Source organism: Biomphalaria glabrata, chromosome 14, assembly GCF_947242115.1.
Source record: "Biomphalaria glabrata chromosome 14, xgBioGlab47.1, whole genome shotgun sequence".
Lineage (NCBI taxonomy): Eukaryota > Metazoa > Mollusca > Gastropoda > Planorbidae > Biomphalaria > Biomphalaria glabrata.
Genome location: NC_074724.1, coordinates 27796412 through 27819338, shown reverse-complemented (window position 1 = coordinate 27819338; position 22927 = coordinate 27796412). Strand labels below are relative to the sequence as shown.

The 22927-nt window shown below is 36.3% G+C and overlaps 1 protein-coding gene across 1 annotated transcript; it reads left to right on the top strand.

Moving 5' to 3' along the window:
* The first annotated feature begins 6993 nt into the window (after positions 1-6993).
* On the top strand, positions 6994-20954 carry LOC106072867 (carboxypeptidase B-like). The gene is made up of 13 exons (XM_056011026.1): positions 6994-7059; positions 7678-7749; positions 9234-9312; positions 9785-9918; positions 10553-10655; positions 11371-11475; positions 12720-12827; positions 13222-13335; positions 14669-14756; positions 16971-17116; positions 18111-18173; positions 19637-19724; positions 20649-20954. The coding sequence occupies exons 2-13, from the start codon at positions 7679-7681 to the stop codon at positions 20834-20836; spliced, it is 1287 nt and encodes a 428-aa protein (XP_055867001.1). The 5' UTR covers positions 6994-7059; position 7678; the 3' UTR covers positions 20837-20954.
* The last annotated feature ends 1973 nt before the right edge of the window (positions 20955-22927 follow it).

Here is a 22927-nt window from a genome sequence, read left to right as displayed (position 1 = left end):
TGTTACGAGTTTTTAAAATTCATTTTATGATGTATTTGTGTTCAAAAATCTTTAATATTAGAGATGTTCATCTGTGGCAGACACACAAATAGTAGTCTTTTGGTGTATCGGGTGTACAGAATAAAAAAAAAGTGTTGTTTCAGTTTTATTATAATTCTTGTGTATTTTTAAGCTCTCCAGTATCAAATTTGATAGCTTTTACCGTTTGTAGCTCCTTAACATTGCTAAGTTTATCGTGAAAATTACTGTCAGTTATCCGAAAAATACATCTCTCTTTCTGCTATATAAAACAAGATGAATTAGTATTAAATGATTACAAAATTTGTTTTTTTTTAAAGCATTCTTATTTCTATTGCTTTTTTAGCGGCCCCCAAAAGAGGAAAAGACTATTAGTTTTGTGTGGCCTGTATGTCCGTCCGTCTCGTTTAGATCTCAGAAACTAGAAGAGAAAATGAAAATCGGACATCATGATATTTTAGGCCATTCAAAGTTCAGATGCAACGGCTAGATTTTTCTTTTCCGAAAGTGAACCATCTAATTTTTAAAATTATATATGCAAGCAGATTTTTCAAAAAATTACACTACTTTTCAATGAAAAACTTTAGCGGAAATAAGTCTAATTAAAAAGTTCACAAGGTTCTTCATTAATAAATCAAGCTTCATTCATAGATTCGCGCATTGGTACAAAAAATGGAATCTAAGGTCACGATTGAAAAAGTATCAATGGATCATTATAAAATAGATTTTCCATTTATTAACTAACTCATGGAATAGAAAACTGATTCAAATGTTGTTTTTAAAAAGAATTTTAATACGAACTTCGTTTCAATTGTAAGTTTAAAAAAATACTTTATACCGCACAGTTTTCACACATCCTCATTAGGCTATACACTTGACAACAATTTAAATTACAATAAATAGAGGCCAGATCTACATAGATCCATATTAATATTACGAGATCTAGCCTAAATATAGTAGATTCTAGATCTAGACTTAGAGACTGAGATCTATTTCTAGATCTAGACTTAGAGACTTGGATTTATTTCTAGATCTAGGTTTAGACTTAGATCTTGAATCTAGATTTAGATCTAAAACTAGGTCTAGATCTAGCTAGATCAATGCCTAGTTTGTGTGACAAATGACGATGGAGATATTAATTTTTATTTGCGAGGTGAAAGTCTTGTCATCTATACACAATTGTAGCTTAAAGAAGTTCAAGAATTTATTTTTTTTTCGTGTTGCCAATTTATCTGATTTTGTTAGAAGAATAAATCTTAAAGTTTCTCTTTATTACATTGTAACGTGTTATTAATTTTGAATGTATGGATAAGGTTAATAATTATTATTTTAAAAAATATAAGTGTACGCTAAATGAATATATGGCGATGCTATGACTGAGGGGTAAAGCACTTGGAACTGGAAGTCCCATGATCAAATCCTGGTGAAGACTCTAGGTGGACAACTTCGGGGGCCGATTTTGAGTTTGTGTTTCACCCAAACTGTCTTTATAACCTTGTTTTAACAGTTTCGCTTCGTGGTCACAATAAAAGTTCTCCATCTCAAACCTTTTGTTTCATGCATATCATCTGGGGAGAATTACTACCTGTGTGGCAACACAGTTTAAACTCTGGTTTGACTGTTACAATGAACTTAAAATTAAATTTGTTTATTTTGAACCCGCTTCTTGTCTTTGCGGCTTCTTGTCTATGCGTGCATTAGCAAGTCAGCTATTTCTTCTTCTGTCGCTGCGGTCCAACAGACTAAGGGATAGGTGAAGATGAAGGTGAATCTCCTTCAGTGGGTATTCCCGCACTCGACCAAAATGTGTCTTTGTATTTTTAACACGCTTATTGATCTAATCTAATTGTTTTTCCTGAGATACACAACAAAACAATGCCTTCAGGCCAGTAATATATTTGGTTCTAATTTGTCTATAACTGAGGAAAGTGTAGATCTACTAGATCTAGATCTAGTACAAAACCAAGAAAAAGGATGCAGTCTTAACAAAGACATCGTTGGTGGGTGAAAAAATGGATATAGTGGAGACAATCTTATGGGAAACTGTGGCTAAATTATATGCTTTCTGAGGATCTTGAGTTTGAGGACGAAACTGAAGCTTCAGATGGGTAAGTGGTTTGTTTACTGTACAGGTAAAGTGACGATGTACATGTGAGGTGACTTTGTACGGGTAAAGTGACGATATAAATTGAAGTGACGTTGTACAGGTAAAGTGACGATGTAAATTGAAGTGACGTTGTACAAGTATAGTGACGATGTAAATTGAAGTGACGTTGTACAGGTAAAGTGACTATGTAAAGTGAAGTGACTATGTAAAGTGAAGTGAGGATGTACTGGTAAAGTGACACTTAAAGTGAAGTGACTATGTAAAGTGAAGTGACTATGTAAAGTGAAGTGACTATGTAAAGTGAAGTGACTATGTAAAGTGAAGTGAGGATGTAAAGTGAAGTGAATATGTAAAGTGAAGTAACTATGTAAAGTGAAGTGAGGATGTAAAGTGAAGTGACTATGTAAAGTGAAGTGACTATGTAAAGTGGAGTGAGGATGTAAAGTGAAGTGACTATGTAAAGTGAAGTGACTATGTAAAGCGAAGGAGGATGTAAAGTGAAGTGACTATGTAAAGTGAAGTGACTATGTAAAGTGAAGTGAGGATGTAATGTGAAGTGAGGATGTACTGGTAAAGTGACTATGTAAAGTGAAGTGTGGATGTACTGGTAAAGTGACTATGTAAAGTGAAGTGAGGATGTACTGGTAAAGTGACTATGTAAAGTGAAGTGACTATGTAAAGTGAAGTGAGGATGTACTGGTAAAGTGACTATGTAAAATGAAGTGACTATGTAAAGTGAAGTAGGGATGTACTGGTAAAGTGACTATGTAAAGTGAAGTTTCGATGTACTGGTAAAGTGACTATGTAAAGTGAAGTGAGGATGTACTGGTAAAGTGACTATGAAAATTGAAGTGAGGATGTACTGGTAAAGTGACTATGTAAAGTGAAGTGAGGATGTACTGGTTCATCGTGGAATGTACTTGTTTGAATTTCGCACAAGGGCTTATGACAAAGTTTGCTTCCTATATTAATCTAGTATAACAATTGTTTTTATAATATAAAGTTAATATAAACATTGTGGAAAACTTTACCAATAACACTGTTTAATTGAGCTGTAGTATCTTGTTAGAGATAATGTAGCATACATATATATTTTTAAAACCTGGATTGGAATCGATCTACTTGCTTTAAAATCCATTGAAACGACGTGAAAATAATTTACTGTTTTTAGTAACCATGTGGATAAGGAACGTTTGAAATCCTAAACCTCCGCTTAAAATCAAAAAGAGAAAGGTTTCGGGGGTCAGTCATGGGGGAAATAATCAAGAACGGTGCTGCATTTTGTTAGATGCTGTGGCGCTGCTGATCCCAGACTGCATCGGTTATTTGCCTCGTCTTTGGAACCAACAAGCTTGTTGACGTGGTGGCAGATCTACGACAGCTTAAAGCCCATGCATGGAAACGAAAGGCGCAGGATACATCAGAATGGAGAGATACGCTTAAGCAGGAATGGGTCCTTCGTGAGCTGTAGCGCCACTGGGATGGATTAGTACCAACAGCTCTGCGTGTGTTTTGGGTTGGGGGGGGGGACCGCTATGTAGGTGACAACGTCCAAACCAAACTTACTGCCCAGAGGCTCATATCATCCACTCTGAAATGTTTGTTGTAGAGAATAAAGTCGGTCAGTTGGGGATTGTTCTTGCTACATAATATCCAAGGGTCAAGTTAAGTGTTGACCACAGGTGCACTTAACACTTACATTTATCTTACAAATGGATCCGAGGGTTTCGAAAGCAAATTGTTACCTTCCCTTAAATAAACTTTGTATGCTAATTCAATCCAATGAAAACATGAAATGTTTACAGAGTAGAACTTCACTTATCCAAAACAGGCCCGTCCGGTTAATTAATAACCAAATGCGGCATATTATAAATGGCCCACTTCATTAACAATGTAAAGAAATTTCATATGAGGGTATCGCGGTGTATGCAAACATAAAACGAAGGTAAAATATACAGGGAACAAAGCATTTTGCGTAGTCGCCTCCCTTTATTGAAAGAAATGATCGCTGATCTTTGACTGTACATCAGCAAGACCACTTCGATACCAAACTGTAACAAAAAAAAAAGGGCAGTCCGGATATCTGACATTCCGGATAACTGACGTCCGAATAATGGACTTTCTACAGTATTGTGGAATGGGGGATTTTCATAAATAAAAACTGAAGTATCAAGAAAAAGCTGTAGGCTTATTTTAATAAGAATAGAAACCTAAAAAAATTATGCATTTTTTTTTAACATGGCAGAATCGAAAGTGTAAGTATTTTGCTTTGCGCACAAAGAAATTGTTGTTATTTAGTTGTTATTTAGCTGTTATTTAGTTGTAAATAGTGATCTTCTCAATATGCCTTCATTGTCATTGTATATTTTGTCTATGTATTGGAAAATATATAAAATCTTTCATTTCCCCTTTACATTCTCTTAAATTCTAGTGCACAGTCAGTCACATTTCTTCCAACTTCTCTTCTTTCCTTCTATATCGCATAGGATACGAATTTTTTTTTTTGGGTCTTAAAGGAGACATGGTGCCCCCGAGAAGTGCTATAAATATCAACTCAGGTGCCATTTTACCCTCACGGGCATAGAGGAAAGTAGCTGGCAGCGGGACACACATTGTTAGGGCAAAAGAAAAACCCTAGTTAAGAACAGGCTCAAATGACGAATAGGGCCCGCCTCCCCCCTTCTAGACCCCCAGCGGTTAACAAGTTGTTTGCATCAGATGTGACCAAATATTCAACAGATAAATGGGATTGCGTAGTCAAGTGAAATACTGCTCTCATCTGTAATCTCCATTGCCATTATTATTATTATTATCGTTGAAATGAATTAATTTTCATTCTCTGGCACTGCCAGCGTCCAGCTTCCTTAAAGAGAAACAAAATTTATTGTGGTCCCTTTAACAGTGTCCACTGAGAAATTTCAAGTGTTGTGGCAGGTCTGCAGCAGTACTGCCCCCCTAACAGGTAACAAGAATCTTCATAGGAATGTTTAGTGTTGTCACTATCTCCTTGGTTGATATAACAACACTACTACTACTTATAGTACTTAAGCCTGTGTACTCCCAGGGGAGCATAGGGCCGCATCCACACCTCTCCACCGAACTCGGTTCTGAGTAGCTTTCTTCATCTGCTCACATGTCATTCCAGTACCCTCAGCTTCACTGATGACTGACCTCTTCCAGGTTTGCTTGGGTCTGCCCACTTTCCTCTTTCCTTGTGGGTTCCAGTCAAGTGCCTGCCTTGCAACATTGGTAGCTGGTTTTCGCAGGGTGTGTCCTATCCAGCTCCATTTTCGTTTTGTGATGCCTTGGGCTTTTGTCTAGTTCTCTCCCACAAATCGATAGTAGTTATCTTTTCTGGCCACCTAATTCCTAATATCCGGCGTTGGCATCTATTACTAAAGTCTGGAGCTTTTCCATATTTTTTTTAGTGACTCTCCAAGTTTCTGAACCGTATAGAAGAACAGACTTAACATTTGTATTATAGATTCGTATTTTTGTTATGTAGAGATCGTGCCTTAGAGCGCCAGATTGTTTGAAGAGTTGAAAAGAACAATCTATCGAGTGACAATCTCCTTTGTACATGATATAACAACACGGTACATAGTTATCTTATCTTATCTTATATAATACAGACGTTACTTCAAAAAAGAAGATGATTACGTCCTACGCATCTTGCATATAATCATGCATATTAACCAACGACTTAAATTCTGCCAAGTCACTGGTTTTCCTGGCTAGCTCAGGCAACCCATGCTCTAATAGCACTAGGGAAGAAGGAGTATTTGTACAAATTTGTCCTAGCATATGGAACGAGGAATGTGTCTTTATCTTTGTGTCTTTCAGAGCATTTTTATTAAATTTTGTTTTTGTATTAGTAGATTATGGTTCAGTGTTTTATGTATAATTGCTACTTTAATTTTGAGTCTTCTGTCCTGAAGGCTTTCTAAATTTAGTGATTTTACTAAAGGTGTTACTCTAGTCAAATGTGAATATTCATTTGTTATGAATCTCACTGCTCTATTTTTTGTCTTTTTTATTTATTTTTATTATTTTATTATTTTATAGTTATTTTTACGTAACTTCCCAAAGTTGCTTTATCTCTAAGCTTAGGCTTTCAAATTTGGTTCTTTTTTCATTTTCAATCGTTCAGATATTATGGGATAGTGATCCGGAGATGTCGATGAACATTGCAGACTTAGCCTATATTTCTTATCAGTAATGAGTAAATCTGGTCGATTAAATTTCACCCTCTTGTCAGTTAAAATAAGTCTATCTTAGTATAGTAAATAATTGGTTGAATCGATAACCTGCTATTATTATTATTCTAATTTTCATTATTAATTATTATTATTATTAATTATTGCTTTCAGAATGTAAAACCCATGATAAAACAGAAAGAGCAAATAATTGTGACTAACTAGGTAACCTAAATTCTCTCAATATTTTTTTTTTAAGTCAGATTGCATTTAGAGTTAAAGAGTATATAGAGGTCAACCTTCAGATCATCTCACACTAATTAGAGTGACCATAGCAATACATTAAAGGTCAAACACGTGCTTGTATTCTCTCTTTAATAATTTCACATAACAACTGTCAACAGAAGCCAAACAGACCACCTCGTGACCTAATTTTACTTTCCTGCATCTTACAATCTGAGAAACTAACAGCCAGCGCGAGATTGCGCGTGTCGTCTGATCACGAGCCTATTAATACCTTCAGTAATTTATAACATTCTTCACCCAAAAAGTCTTCCCCCCCCCAACCCCCCAAAGATCTTCCCTACAACCTTTGTGTCGTTAGAGGCACACAATTTATGACACTGTCAAAACTCCGTGATCCCATAGTAAATGGTAGACATGTCGCGGCATCAGATCGGAGCCTGTATATAAGGACTACAGTGTAGCTATGGTGCATAGGTAACATAAAGCTCTACGGTAAGACTTCAATACTTTGTTGCACCATTTCCCATTGTCTATTTTCCTATTTATTATTTTTTTTTTAAGTGGTTGAATGCCACATTCACAGTTGGGTAGATCACAGAAGTAACAAAATAAAAACTAAATTAAAATATTAAATCATTTATTTCAAGCTACAATTTCGCAGCTTGAAGTATGTCAGGACATCTAAGTTGATAGCGCACTGCAATAATAATGTGAATGTCATCGGTCGGTTCGATCCAAAAACTTAAACTTTTTATTTATTTATTTTTATAAGTTCTTTTGCAATCATCGTCATCATCAAACTCCATTAGAGTGAGGGCTTGAGAGGCTTAAATCCTCTCTTGCATAAACCCTAAACAGAAACCCTGCTGTCTTTTGCAATGACAAACACAATGAAAATGTTTCGTACATTAATTCTTGTAAAGATAAACTAGGAATCATTTTTGTTTCTATCGTATATGTTTTTATTCCGCAACGCTATTAATAAGTTTAGTTAGCAATAATGAAGTCTATTGTGGGGTAGATAAACAGTTTGCTTTTTCAAAAAAGATAAAGAATTAGAATCTATGGATTGTTAACTATGCACTTTCATCTTGTTTTCTCTATATTCAGAATGGCTCGAGTTATCTTTGCCTTGTTTGCCTTCTTGGCCTTGACCTGGGCTGAACCACTTCGTTTTGATGGGTGAGTTGATAACAAGGGCTGATACTCTGCTGAACGTCGAAGCATAATCTTGTATCTGAAAAACATACAAAAATCTGGAGAAATTGAAACATGTTTTGTGCACCCAGTAGACCAACTATTTTATAGTATGCTCCGAATTAAATGTGAGACAACATATAAGCTAAGAAATCGGGACTAGTGTAATTTGCCCATGTAGAGTGTCACCAGAGAATGCCGACCATGTCTTTAAAAATTGCATACTCTATTGATAGGCTCGAACAGTTCACCCCAATACAAGAGAAACTATATAGAGAGCTGCCTGATCGGGATACTACTGCGCTGTTTATCTCAGATATTAGACTAGTTATGTGAACCTTTCAACTTAATAAATGACAACGAAGAAGAAGAAGAAGAGGATGTCAGGCTAATACTCGAACTTTATTTTGAAGAATTCCAAAATTTTGAACTTTTAATAGGCCAATGTGGAGGCGCGGCGGCTGAGTGGTTAAGAGTTTGGCTTCCACACCGAGGGGTCCCGGGTTCAAATCTTTGTGAAGATTGGAATCTGGGTCTGAAAAGGAAACTACTATTACTCATAGGCCTATCTGAACGTGGCCCTGGCATTGTGAAGTGGTTACAAAAATGTCAAGTAACAGATATTCCAATCGAAAGCGGAGATAATATTCACTAAAGACAAATCAACTAAAGACAAATCAACTAAAGACAAATCAACTTTATAAAATTTAATTTCAACATAAATATTATCATTATAAAATACGTGATTAAAGGACTAAAATCAACTAATTTTATAAGATAAGATAAGATAATTGAAAAAATAAAAACAATGTAAATGTATTCTTTTAAAGCACAATTAACTATCGACCCCAAAGTTTCTTTCTTAAAATTAGTATTTGCTTAATGCATCTATAACTACATGAATTCTGGTTTACAATTTATCCCCTAGCTCTACCATATAAGAGTTCAATAATTTAGAAAACAAAATTGTAATAAAACAACTTCCATTGTTATTAGCAATCATTGACACATTTGACCACGTGACCATAAGTGGCATCAAAAATAATTTGTGAAATCTAATCTAGTTTCTTTCTTTTTTTTTTTTAGAGAAAAATGTATTAAATGGGAAAAGTGGGTGTTCAAAATATTATAAGCTTATATTTGCAATCAGTAAATAATTATCTAGCCTTTATTCATTTAATTTCAATTAATTATTTATCTGTAACTCTATTTTGCTGCATATAAAAGTTTTTAAATGGTCTATTAAAATTAACAGATCCCTATAGAGAGACTCTGCGTCGTGGCTGAGATATAAACTAAATTTAATGTTACATGAAGATCCAGTTTAATGCTTTATAGATTCAGCTCAATAATTGATTGGTTAAAATAAAATTAAACGGAAAAAAACGTACATAAATATGTAGGGAGGTAATCCATGTATTCACTTCATTAGAATCTCAGATCGATTGTCTCTTCTTCCTCCATTACAGGTACCAGCTGTTCTCTGTATTGACCAAAGGCTATGAAGATACCAGATTTCTTTATGACTTATCTGAGAACTATCCTGACGTGAGTATAATTCTTGATAGAAGATGTGGAAGGAAATCATGTCTCTCAACCTTTTAGTTGCTTGCTTCCCCACTGAAGAGATACTTATTTTTTTTTTAAAATACAACCATTAACCTCCCCCCCCCCCCTTTCCAACTCACACAAATGATACCCACAAGGCTGAGAATCGCTGAACTATATCATAGGTCTCGAGCAGAAACAAAATATTTGTTTATTTAGGACGAAGTTGTAAAAGTAAGAAATTTTTTTTCGATAAAGATTTACAAAAATTTAGAAGTCGAGTTTACAAGCAATGGCTGAGTGGTTAAGCGCTTGGCGTCCGAGCCTGGGGTCCTGGGCTTGAATCTCGGTGAAGTCTGGGATTTTGAAATCCGGGATTTTTAAAAGCTGAGTTAGGGTAAGATTATCAGTAGGCCTAAAGCTTTACGAAGTGATTTGTTCCATAGATAATTTGTCTCCTAAAATTTTTCAGTTAGACTTTTGGAGATATCCTAGAACCAATCAGAACGCCACCATTCTCGTGCCACCAGGTCTTTTGGAGATCTTCAAGGCAGGTCTAGAGCCACGTGGAATTTCTTATCAGGTCGTGTCAACGGATGTCCAGAAGCAAGTGATGCAATCCTTTTTTTTCTTCTTCTTAGAGCCGTGCAGAAGACAGAGACAGTAGAGACAGAGACAGTAGAGACAGAGACAGTAGAGACAGAGACACCAGAGTGGGATTTAAAGTGGGATTCAATTTGTGATTTCAAGTTGAAACTGTGATTCAAAGAATGATTCTATGTAATTCAAACTTCAAAATTTGATTATTCTTTTTTTTTTATTTAATTTGCGATTAAATATGTGATTCAAAGTTTAAAAAGTGATTCAATGAATGTATCCGTTTGTAATTCAAATCTGAAAATAGGATTTAAAGTATGATTCAAAGCGTGATTTTAATTGTGATTCAAAGCAGAAAAGAAAGCTGATTTAAAGTAGGATTCAAAGTGTGATTCTAATTGCGGTTCGAAATTGAAATTGTATTTAAAGTATGACTCAAAGTATGATTCCCATAGTGATTCAAAGTTAAAGGTGTGATTCAAAGAATAATTTAAAGTTCAAAAGAATGAATCGTGAGAATCCCTATAAATCTCTACTTCATCACTATTCTTACTATTGCTGAAAACTTCTATATCTTAGTCCGTTTAGACTATGATGACTTGTACATTGTTGAAACACATTTTCCTTTAATGTTTTTATTTAGAATCGTTGACGCTGGGGCGCCATTGGCACCCGAAGAAGAGGCTAACAGAAAACGCCAAGCCGGTACCTTCATTGACCACGCCAGCTATCACACTTACAACAGGGTGAGACAGACATTGTCCCATTGTTTTAGGATATTATGTTGGGGGGAATTTTCACACTAAAAGCTCGTCACGATAATAGAGAAATGCGGTGGTGATGTAGTGGAACGTAAAGAGAAACGTCCGAAAACGAAAAGGTTGACAGAGATTCTGAAATAAATAGTCACAATTAACAGCGTCATATTGAAAGAGCACTGGTGCCAACTAACTATACAATAGGTTGAATAAAAAATCTACATTCTACAGTGCTGAAAGGAGCACGCACAAATGATTAAATGGTTTATTAGAATGCTTCGCGTATCAATACTTCTGTCTTCTGTACACCGGATACACCAAAAAGCTTTGCTATTTATGTTTTAGCCTCCATGTATGAAAACCTGCAATAAAGCTTAATGAACGTTATGTGCTCGCTAAATCTATTCTTTAATGCATTAATATTCCAGCCTTGACTATTTTTACGAAACAATCGCCAATGGAATTTCTATACTTTATGAAAAGTAATATTATTATTATAGAAAATGTAATGGACAGTACAATAATGAGGTGAAGGGCTATATGAATATTTTGCTTGTATAATGTTGGGGGAGGCTATGTTCGAGATTTAGTGGATGGTCTGTTGCGAGTTGTGATGCAGGATGACTTTTATGTGAGTTTCTTCTTAATTATAATACTCTAAACCATTGTTACAGAGATTAACATATTGCGCAATTCTCAACAGATCATAGAGGCTATCAACCAGATCAAAACTGCTTACCCAGACAATGTCCAGTTGTCCAACCTGAACTACGTCACACACGAAGGAAGAGTTGTCACCCTTGTTAAGGTAAGTTGCTATTAATAACGCAGAAACGGATTAGCGAAAAAAATGGATTCCATTAGTTGTTTTTCCTCGTGGGCTCAAAACATAAGACATTAGCACTAGTAGCGAGGCCGGAGGCTGAGAAACCCTGTGTAGACCCATTTCCATTCCGCTGTTGCCAAATACAAAGTTGAATAGTAGCTGTTGATGTACGTGCTAGCTTAGCAAGCGAAACTCTAAAACTTCCTCCGTATTTATAATTACTTGCGCTACAAATGAAAGAGATTAGAAGTTTGATTCTTTAGTGCTATAAAGTGAACAAATTGCTTAGCTTAACAACATCTGTACACCAAATGCACCAAAACTCAAACTAAAGAACAGAAAATTTTTTTTTTGACTTTATTTACACAGCAGCAAAAGTAGTCAATGTGCTCGGTGCCGTTGAGCGAATTAAATTGATTACACCGAGTATGGTGCATGTAAAGAACTTAGGTAGTTCTTTAAGGGGCTTAATTTAATGCCCCAACTGTAGATCACTAAAGGCGAACAAACATTATAAATTACACTCAACAACGGAGTAGATAATTGGTATTTATTTACAGCATACAATGGGTTACACATATAATATAGAATGCATAATCATCAATAATGAAAGTAATCAATGTGCCCAAATTAAATATTCCAGGGCGCCTAGACTAGATTCAATAATAGATTACTTAAGGGCATCATGCCAAAACATTATTATATTATCGCAAATATTCAGTACGCAAAAATAGCAACAGCCCTTTAAATAAACCCTGTAGTTTTGTGTAGTGCATACATGTCACCACCATACAGGTCGAGAATGTGTGGTTTCCAAGATATTTCGAGACGGAGATCAGCAAGTCTGGGGACTTCAAAAAGAAAATGATGCACGGTTTCCTCTTCTTCCCCGCAGCGCGAGCACTGTGAGTCAAAGTTTGGCCATAGCCGTAAGAAATATGAGTCATAATGACAGTGGCCTGTCCTGCACTGTGCTATAATACCTTGCTGAGGCCTGGACACCAGGGGGAAGTGCGGTCAGGGCGCCATACAGCACTCTTCTATTTCTCAAGATAAAAACTCGCAGCCTGCTCGGTAGGTGGTGTTAGCCCTCCGTGGTGGGCCAAGAAGTCTTCCTCAGTGTTGCAGTCAAATTTGTGTTGAGCAGTACATTAGACAATAATTGATGGAGGAAAGATATGGGTCCTTCCTGCTATGTAATTCTCATGTTCGCATATACATTTCAGCTTTCAGGCTCTACCTCCGCCACCAAGAAACCAGCCATCGTTGTTGAGTCCGGCATCCACGCCAGAGAATGGATCACACCAGCAGTGAACTTGTGGGTCATCGAAAAGGTCAGTGGTGCAACTGGGTAGGGGGCTTTCAAATCTTCGAGTACCTAAAGGCTAACCAAAACTAACAAAATAGTAGCTAAGCTCTTAATTCGGCACAGTCCTGATTAGCAATTTAGAATATGGTCCGGCCGTGTTTAGTATAAAGTGCAGTCCTATCTAGCAAAAGGTCCAGTTCTTTCTAGCATTCAGCACAGTTACCAAATTTTATTTAACTGTTTTAATTTGTTTGTTTAAAAATAGATATGATTTAAATGTACCATTCAGCTTCATTCAGCTTCATTCAGCTTGTTGATGATCTACGCACACATATAGTATGACTAATTAGATAAAGCGCTTTAGAAGTTGTGAGAGTCGGTGATTCCATTTAAGTTGTAGTTCTTGGTGCTTCCTACAGGTTCTAGCAGACTACAAAGCTGGTAACGCCGAAGCCAGGGCAATGCTTGACAAATACGATTGGTACTTTGTGCCAGTTGCCAACCCTGATGGCTACGACTACACCCACAGCACGGTAAGTCCTGTTGAAATTAGGCAGAAGTTTAAAGTTCTGTTCTCACTGGAGAGAGTTGGCTGGTTACTAGTTTAAAGTCTGTTAAGACTACGGTATGCAGACGTTGTTATATTTAAATTGTTTTTACACTGGGCAGAAGTTGGTAGTTTAAAGTTCTATTTTCTCTAGGCAGAAGTTGGTAGTTTAAAGCTCTATTTACTCTAGGCAGAAGTTAGTAGTTTAAAGCTCTATTTACTCTAGGCAGAAGTTGGTAGTTTAAAGTTCTATTTACTCTAGGCAGAAGTTGGTAGTTTAAAGTTCTATTTACTCTAGGCAGAAGTTGGTAGTTTAAAGCTCTATTTACTCTAGGCAGAATTTGGTAGTTTAAAGTTCTATTTACTCTAGGCAGAAGTTGTTAGTTTAAAGTTCTATTTACTCTAGGCAGAAGTTGGTAGTTTAAAGCTCTATTTACTCTAGGCAGAAGTTGGTAGTTTAAAGTTCTATTTACTCTAGGCAGAATTTGGTAGTTTAAAGCTCTATTTACTCTAGGCAGAAGTTGGTAGTTTAAAGTTCTATTTACTCTAGGCAGAAGTTGGTAGTTTAAAGTTCTATTTACTCTAGGCAGAAGTTGGTAGTTTAAAGCTCTATTTACTCTAGGCAGAAGTTGGTAGTTTAAAGTTCTATTTACTCTAGGCAGAAGTTGGTAGTTTAAAGCTCTATTTACCCTAGGCAGAAGTTGGTAGTTTAATCCTCTATTCACATGCTCTGGCTTAAATCTCTAATAACGAGATTCAGTGCCTTTCGACCACATAGGATGGGCTTCTTAGATCAAAATACCAACATTATTGGAGATGTTCACTATAAACTAATGAATGTCAAGGACGCTGCATTGAACTTAAAAATTACCAACTAAAAAGCTACGAAGAGAAGAGCTTAAAGAATAATGTGATTCTCCAATGTACGGAAGTATACACGTCATAGAACTCATTAAAAACACATTCTCAGCACTTCCTTTCTTCTGTACACAGGATACACCGAAAAAGTTTGATAATTATAGATTTCCCGCCATGTATGAAAATCTCCAATGTCAATAAAACATGGCAGATACATGTTTATAACAATTAAAAATTTGTCTAGCAGAGTAGATTGGTGTTTATAAGTGGTATATATATAAAAGCGATTTTAAAATGAGAAATGTTTATGTATAACCTAAGGGAATAATAAAAGAAGATGGGAGGGTGTTTCACCTTGTTTTTAGTTAATACTTTTTTTTATCTTACACAGAAATGTGTGATCAAGAAAGAAAATATGAACTTTTTTTTAAAATCAATGTCTTGTTCCGAATATCTTTTAGAACCGTATGTGGAGAAAGAACAGACGCTACATCAGTACAAGATGTTCTGGTGTTGACCTCAACAGAAACTTTGACGTGGTCTGGGGAAGTAAGTTTTATTTTTCTGCAAGTAAAATGTATTTAGTTCTTTAAACTTGGTACATTTTTAAGGCATTAAGACAGAAAATAAAAAGGAAACTCATGAGCCATCCATCCTTTCACCCCTGCTGCCTTTCAAAGCAACAAGAAAATACTATTTACAGGAGCAAAACTACTCACGTAAACTTCCGATGCGTTGCAAAAGTAGTTCTTATTTTTTACAAAGCTTATATCAGCTCTGTCAGTCTGTCCCATAAAAATTTTGTTCACGTTATTTCTCCGACATCCAATCTCGGATCAAGCGGAAATTTTTGCGTAATTATTTCTTTTGCCTGACAACGCAAGAATCAATAAAAAAAAAATAACCAATTAAGTTGATCAACTGTGACATAATGGGGAAATAACTATTTTTGATTACTTGTATAGTTAGGAGTGATTCCCCTTATGTAGTTTATAAAAGGCCTTGCAAACTGTGTTTAGTGGCCACTTGCTTCCGAGTTACCAGCTTGACCACTTGACCTGTGTTGTGTATAGTATTTTTTCTGTTAGTGGTCGTGTGTCATGGGGTACTCGGAGAAGTGTGCCCTGCTCTGGAGATCTTTGGGCTAAGTATGTCTTTAGTATTATTGTATTTTATATAATGTATTTATTAATAGATATAGCCCAAATGATTTCCAGGCAGTATATTTTTTTTTACCCTGATGTTCTGCATCCTGGGGTACTCCCAAACGTGACATATTTTTGTAACCCTTTTCTGAGGGATTCAACCTGTATTGAATCATCAGATGGACTTTACATATTTTTATAGCCTTGTCTCTGAGGGATTCAACCTGTATTGAATCATCAGATGGGCTTTACCAAACGGATGGCTATAGGTGGGATTCTATGAAGCTTGTAGGCTCATAGGTTTCCCCGAAGCCTATAGTTCATCATGACCATTTCTGGTTACCTGAAAAGTTCAGTTGTCTACAACAAAGCTAACAAAATGTAGACACAACTATATATTACATCTTAAATATAAATCTCGTCACAACTGGCAAAACTTGAAAACTTACAGTAAATAAACAATATCAATAGTACAATTATATTGGTAATTAAGTATTTTGTTTGGAAAGAAATTGTATTTAACTGAAGTGGTGGTATAAGCTGAATTATTCCTCTTTATAGGTCGCCACTTTAAAGTAAATTTGAAACAAACAATAGATAACTTAATGAACAATCTTCTATTTTCATAAGCACCTCACTGGCGGCGTGGTTAGTATGTCGGCTTGAGCCATGAGTACGAATTTACGTCTTGCCCTCCCCCCTTTTTTTAAAGAATGACTTTAAATGATTGTACCAAAGAAGAAAATTAAAATATTCAGTAATAATAGACCCTGGATGACCAACATTAAAAATTAACATTCTGTCGTCATCGAGAAGTACATAGAAGTCTATTTATAAAGCGCTGGTTATGAGTGTGTATGTGTTTTTCGTGTGTGAATCTCGGTCGTATGTGCATCTATATTGTGCATCTATTGTACAGTAGTTACGTTGAGGTTGTCAATGGTAGTCAAACTGAATTTCCATTTGATTGGATCAATAAAGTTATCTTATCATATCTTAAAAAGCGATTTCGGTAAAATTCAACCAGATATCCCTTTCTTTCTTCCCAACGCCTCCCGCCGCCCCCCCCCACACACACACACCATTTTCCGAACTGTTCCAGATAAATGATAGGATCAGAGTTACGAGGATAGTGTATTGAGAAAGCTAAAAGTATATAATAGAGCTAAATAACAACAATTAGTAAAATATTTATAGTCGCTCAGATGTATTGTTGTTGGTCTAGAGCTATTACAAACCCAATTATATGACTGATCCTAACTAACTGATACAGCTACACTTTGTATAAGCTTTTTTGTTGTTTTTTTTTATTTGTAAAGTATTTTTAATGTTTTCCCAAACAATCACTAAAGAAGCACATACAATCACTAAAGAAGCACATACAATCACTAAAGAAGCACATACAATCACTAAAGAAGCACATACAATCACTAAAGAAGCACATACAATCACCAAAGAAGCACATACAATCACTAAAGAAGCACATACAATCACCAAAGAAGCACATACAATCACTAAAGAAGCACATACAATCACTAAAGAAGCACATACAATCACTAAAGAAGCACATACAATCACTAGCATCCGCCAAATTTACAAAGTTCATGATCTGTTTCAGCTACCGGCATCTCTAGAACCTGTACCAGTGACATCTACTGCGGTGAGGCTCCATTCTCTGAGCCTGAAACAGCCAACATGAGAGACCTGTTCAATAGCTTGATCGATACCGCTGTCGCCTACCTGTCGGTTCACTCTTTCTCTCAGGTGAGGTCTCACTTCAGGACGTCATTTCTTTAAGGCCCTAAAAATAAGGATATTGTAGTGTGTCTAAAGCTGCCAAGTTTAAAGGCGCTTGAAATCGTATTCAAGTTAAGAATTGTTTAATGATTGATTGGTTTAAAATTTTCAGATTTTGTTTTCAACGGAAAGAAAGAATGTATTTTGTATGCACATAATTGTACGCATTTAATTACAAAATATAATAGCAGTCTTCATTTATTGTGTATCACCACATTCACCAGTAGGAGGCGCGGTGGCTGAGTGGTAAAGTGCTTGGCTTCCAAACTGGGGGTCCTGAGTTCGAATCCTGGTGAAGACAGGAATTTTTAATTTCGGGATTTTAGGGCGCCTCTGAGTCCACCCAGCTCTAACGGGTACCTGACATTAGTTGGTTGTTGTGCTGGCCACATGACACTCTCGTTAACCGTAGGCCACAGAAACAGATGACCTTTACATCATTTGCCCTATAGATCACAATGTCTGAAAGGGGTACTCACATTCACAAGTGTGTGTAGCGTTTCAGAGGGCACAAGACTTTTAAACACTTGATCAAAGGGAAGGATTTCTTCCCATGGCCATAAATGAAAAATTGGATAGTCGCCAACCCTTTTGACCTTAGGTCAATCCATCAACAAAATGATTTTTTCAATCACATCCATTTCGCCCGGCTTACATTGAAAAATATTTTCATAACAATCAGTTCCCTGAATACTTATGAATATTAACAATGTACTACTAATAACAACGGCCAATACAATACAACTAAGTTGGCAACACTTTCGTCCCCGCGCATGTCTATTGCGGAGCAAGGGAAGATATTGGCTTCCAAAACCGAAGAGTCTCAAGTTCTCTGTGAACTTTGGGATTTTTTAACGTCGGGACTTTTAGGAGCTCCCCCCCCCCTTTCCCCTGAGTATTAGAAGGACCTTATCAAAATTGTTTTAGTTTATGTAATTTTGATTCCTTCCTCTTGTTCTAGTTCCTCTTGGTTCCATGGGGCTATACTGAATACGTCTCCAGACCAGCCAATGCCGTTGAATTGGTGAGTATACGTGTTAATCATAATTTCATTCCGTGTTTGTGTTGTAGAATATGAGCGTCCCCAAAAGACTTTGTTGTTACTTTGTTGTTGGTTTCTAGCGTCAAACAGCTAGCACATTTAAACCGATGTTGGCCTATTTAATTCTAAATGTTTATCTTGAAATAAACTTTGACTTCTTTTTGAAAAAAAAAAAAAAACTTGAATACAAATTTTATTTATACATTGATTCAACTTGAAAGTAGATACCGGTATATAGAGATTTAAAAATGAAATAATTGTAACATCTAACTCACTAAAAAAATGCATGTCTTTACACTCTCGCGTCTCACGTTAGTCTCCTTTTATTGCACTTCAATTACGCCAGAGCAGCACGTGGTTTCATCAGAAACTCTCCAGCCTACCCAACCCAAAATAACATTGACCCTACTTTCCTCCTGATTACATCAGCAACACGCATTTATATTCCATAACAAGGTCATTCTTAATCATTGATAGAGGATGACGTAGATCTTTTTTTTTTCCCGTTTCATTGTCCTCAACTTTACCGTTTGGTTGATCCGAGATCATTCGTTGATCTCATTCGGTCTGGCCGCTGACCTGCAACGTCACAATAAGTGGGCAGTGGAGACCAATAGTTCGTTGCCATGTCGTACAAACTTGTGACCAGCAACGAGCTATTGGTGTAAATTGCCAACAGGTTATGACGTAGCAGGTCAGTGTTCAGGCCGGCGATTGGTCTCGGTCAGTCACGTCAAGGTATGTCTCAGTTAACAGAACACCTGACCTTACTTGGACTTAAATCATGCCTTGCCGTTGGGTAACTAAGGTGACAAGCTCACTCCAAAGAAATCAACTATAATAATGGCAATGTCTTAGATTCCGATGATTAAGGATTCACGTGACTACGCAAATCCAGTTGCGACCTGCACATTTTCCCGCAATTTGTGCAGGCACAGAGATAAACTAACGCATGTTTTTATAACAGGCATTGCGTTATGATAGCTGCATATTGAATGCCCCTGCCTGGTCCTTGAAACCTAGAAGCGCTTAAAGCAATTTCGTAACATTTCTCTAACAGAGAGATTTCTATTTGCAATTTCTATTAACCTAAACTTTCTTCATGTAAGGAAATGTAAAAAAAAAAAGTTGTCAGATGACTGGAAATTTAAAAAAAAATTTAGTCAATTGGTTCAGTAGCGAAGTGGATAGATGATCATGGTAATTACGCGAATGTCGTTGGTTCCATCCCTTTACTAGCCCTTGTTCTTTTTTTAATGACCATGAAATACGTATGTTTAGTTTACTAGATTATTGGCGCATCAAGTAGGAATAGATGTTTTAAAATAGATTACTTTACATTACATTACTTTACATTACTTTACTTTACATTACTTTACATTACTTTTCTTTCCTATTAAAGTAACCATGTTTTTTTTTAAATTGTCCATATCATCTTCTCCTAGGATCGTGTGACAACTAGAATGTTGCAGTCTCTTATCTCTACACACGGAACTCAATACTTCCACGGCACTGCCTGGGAACTGTTGAATTGTAAGTACATCTAAATCTAGTTCTTGTTTACCAAAAAAGAAAAATCAAATTGAGAAATCTAATGATCAAACAAAATTGTTATATTTATTTGTCAGCTTACCAATGTTACAATATAAATGTCTGTTCTCAGCATATCATAACAATGTCATTTTCAGCATGCCATAGTAATGTCATTTTCAACATGTCGTAACAATGTCATTTCATTTTCAGCATGTCATAATATTGACATTTTTAGAAAGTCACAATGTCATATCACCATGTCATGACAATGTCATTTTCAGCTTGTCATAGTAATATCATAATCAGCCAGACATAATGTTTAGCATGTCATAATTTTCAGTTTGTCGTAGTAATATCATTATCAGCAAATCGTAATGCCATTTTCAGCATGTCATAGGGATTCCTAACAATGTCATTTACAGACTTGCAAAATGATCCTATTTTAAACATCACATATTCAATGTGAAAATTTGAATAAATATTTATGTAACATAAACCTGTATATAATCTCCATAAAATCCGCTGCCAAAGAGAGACGCAGACGGCGAAAACAAATCTTAATCGACCACAGGCGGACAATGGTTATGCTTGCCCTGGCTGTGGCAAAATATGTAGGTCACAGCTGGGGCTGCGTAGCCACGTGAAATACTGCATTCCTCATTAAATCTTCGGACTCGTAAACAAGCCTTATTATTATAGTCTCCATATAATTAGAGGCATGTGAAAGCTCTGACTAAGCCCTTGTAAAAAGTAAAACTTTCTAGTTTTTTTTTATTTATTTGACACTTTGTCACGAGTAAAACAGAATGCGCCATTTCCTACCATCGCCATGCGGAAACTTGAGAACCGTTCTGTGTCATAAAGTGAACTTTGTGATTGTTCAAGTTAGATTCTATGTAAATAAAATCACCTTTTATATTCCAGATGCTGCCAGTGGGGCTGCTGAAGACTGGGCCCTGTCAAGAAAGCCAGGAATCTACGCCATGTGCTACGAGCTCAGACCTCGTTACGACGACCCAAGAGCATTTATCCTTCCGCCAAGCGAGATCATTGGCACAGCCCAAGAATACTACGCCAGTCTCAAGATAATGGCTGCCGAGATGAGAGTCTAAATATAGATACGAACGTCAATAATGTTTATTTGTGCAATTTAATGTGTTCTCATCAGATGACGTTGAGGTCTAAATGACGACTTTGGAATAAAGTGTTATACAACTAAAAAAAGAATAATGTTGTTTGTTTTACAGTGTGTGTGTCTGTGTATGTTTGGGATGAGTAATAGTTTAGGAATGGTTACTTTATTTGAAAAAAAAAAGTCAAAGCCAAATCTTATTTCTAGCCAGTGTGTCAACAAAATATGCTTAAGCTGGACATTTCAGTTCTGTGGCTTTCTTTAAAGTCGCTAAGCGACTATTTATTCTCTCACTAGAAATGAAATGAAAGCCCGGGCATTGGATACGGTTTGAAAGATGTCGCCCCTCACAGCAGTTTCCCCCATTAACGCCGTACGACGTAACAGAGGTAACCTAGGAAAAACTCTTTCATTGGCGTAGTGAAGAACATCTGGCAGCAATGGCTTGTAGAGACAGTCGCAAAATGTTTACAACGTCAGCTTTTGATAACTAGTAGAAAATTAACGCCAACATCTGCAAAATGGAAAACTAAAATCGTCTTCTCCCTTTTTTTTTTTTGCAGACAATACGTTTGTCTACGTTGAGTGTCTCAATATATATTTAGGTCACGGCTGTGTCTATTTATATTATACTTTCTTGGATAAAAATTAAATAAATAGAGCAAAATTTCTCAAATATATGTACAGATTAGTCTGCTATCTTGTTGGAAAATGGTGTCAGAATAGTAAGGAAAATACTTAAAGTTTTCTGATAACAAACAAAAGTGTTATTAAAGTTTAATCATAACAGGGAAGAATGTACAATTATGGAGAATGAACAGTTCTTTCAGACCATGTAAAAATAAATACGGAGAGAAAGAGTTAAAAGCACTCAAACTATTTTTACAAAGCTTATATCAACTTACTCTGTTTGTCTGGTACAAACTTTGAACACGCTATTTCTGCCACTTTCCATTCTCAATTAAGTTGAACCTTTGCACAAATATTCATTATCCCAAACAAAACATGAATCAATCGAAAAATGGACCAATTATTTAGTCAGTTAAATGTAATGTATTAATTGTTTTATATAGAAATAGTACTAGCTAAAGGGAAGATAGCTTGTTTATGTTTTTGTTATTACTATTATTACTTATTTGGAATGTGGCAGTCTGCCAGAACATAATGGAAACTCACAGCCTGCTCGGTAGGTGGTGTTACACCTCCATGGTGGACCAACGGTATTGCCAGTCACACCTATGAGACTCGGTGCCCTCTGCAATCAATATACTGGTTGTGGATCTCATAACTTCAATTGAATTGCTCTCTGTCAACCATTGACTATTCCCATGCGTATTTATGTCCAGGCAAATAAACAAAGCATAATAAATGGAGGAGTTTGAAGATTAAGTGCTGAAAAAACAACAACAAATGATGAATAAACATGATATATGTAACATAATAATAGCAGGACTAAGGTACTAAGCTTATCCAAAGAAGGAGAAAAAAATATGGCGAAACATAGTCAAGCCCCGAAGAGGACTCGAATCAATGACCCCGTCCTGGTGCAATCGCCTAGCAGCGACAAGTGTAACATCCACTTTCACTATCCTGCCCCCCCCCCCCAAAAGTTTTTTCAAGCGAGTATTGTTATATGGTTTCCTCATATGTAGGTCGCAGCTAGGACTGTGTATCCACGTGAAATACTGCACTCCTCGTCAATCTTCGGACTCAAAGACAATCTTTATTATTATAAGAATAGAGTTCATGTGCATTTACTCAATATTTCCTGATGAAGCTTGAAATGTGGGATTAGTCCAGGGGCGGACTGGCTATATGGGCATTTGGGCAAATGCCCGGTGGGCCGGTACCCAAATGGGCCGGTTGGGCCATCGAAAGGTCCGCATGGATGCCACTAAGTATTAAATTGATAAAGGTTTTATAATATTCTCTTTAAAAAAAAGCGGACATCCGAGTATCGTATTTAAAAGAAATCACTCTACAGTGTAATACTAATTTGTTCTAGTAAACTTTCCGAGATAACGTAATAGCCTACATCCGTAGACAGCGCTACTAGTAGTGGGCTTCACCC

What these genes read in the sequence shown, in the direction of transcription:
- LOC106072867 (XM_056011026.1), top strand. Translation starts at nt 7,679, where the DNA reads ATGGCTCGAGTTATCTTTGCCTTGTTTGCCTTCTTGGCCTTGACCTGG. An exon ending in GTGTCAACGGATGTCCAGAA is followed by an intron (nt 9,919 to 10,552) that starts GCAAGTGATGCA and finishes GTTTTTATTTAG; the next exon opens with AATCGTTGACGCTGGGGCGC. An exon ending in GAGTTGTCACCCTTGTTAAG is followed by an intron (nt 11,476 to 12,719) that starts GTAAGTTGCTAT and finishes TATACATTTCAG; the next exon opens with CTTTCAGGCTCTACCTCCGC.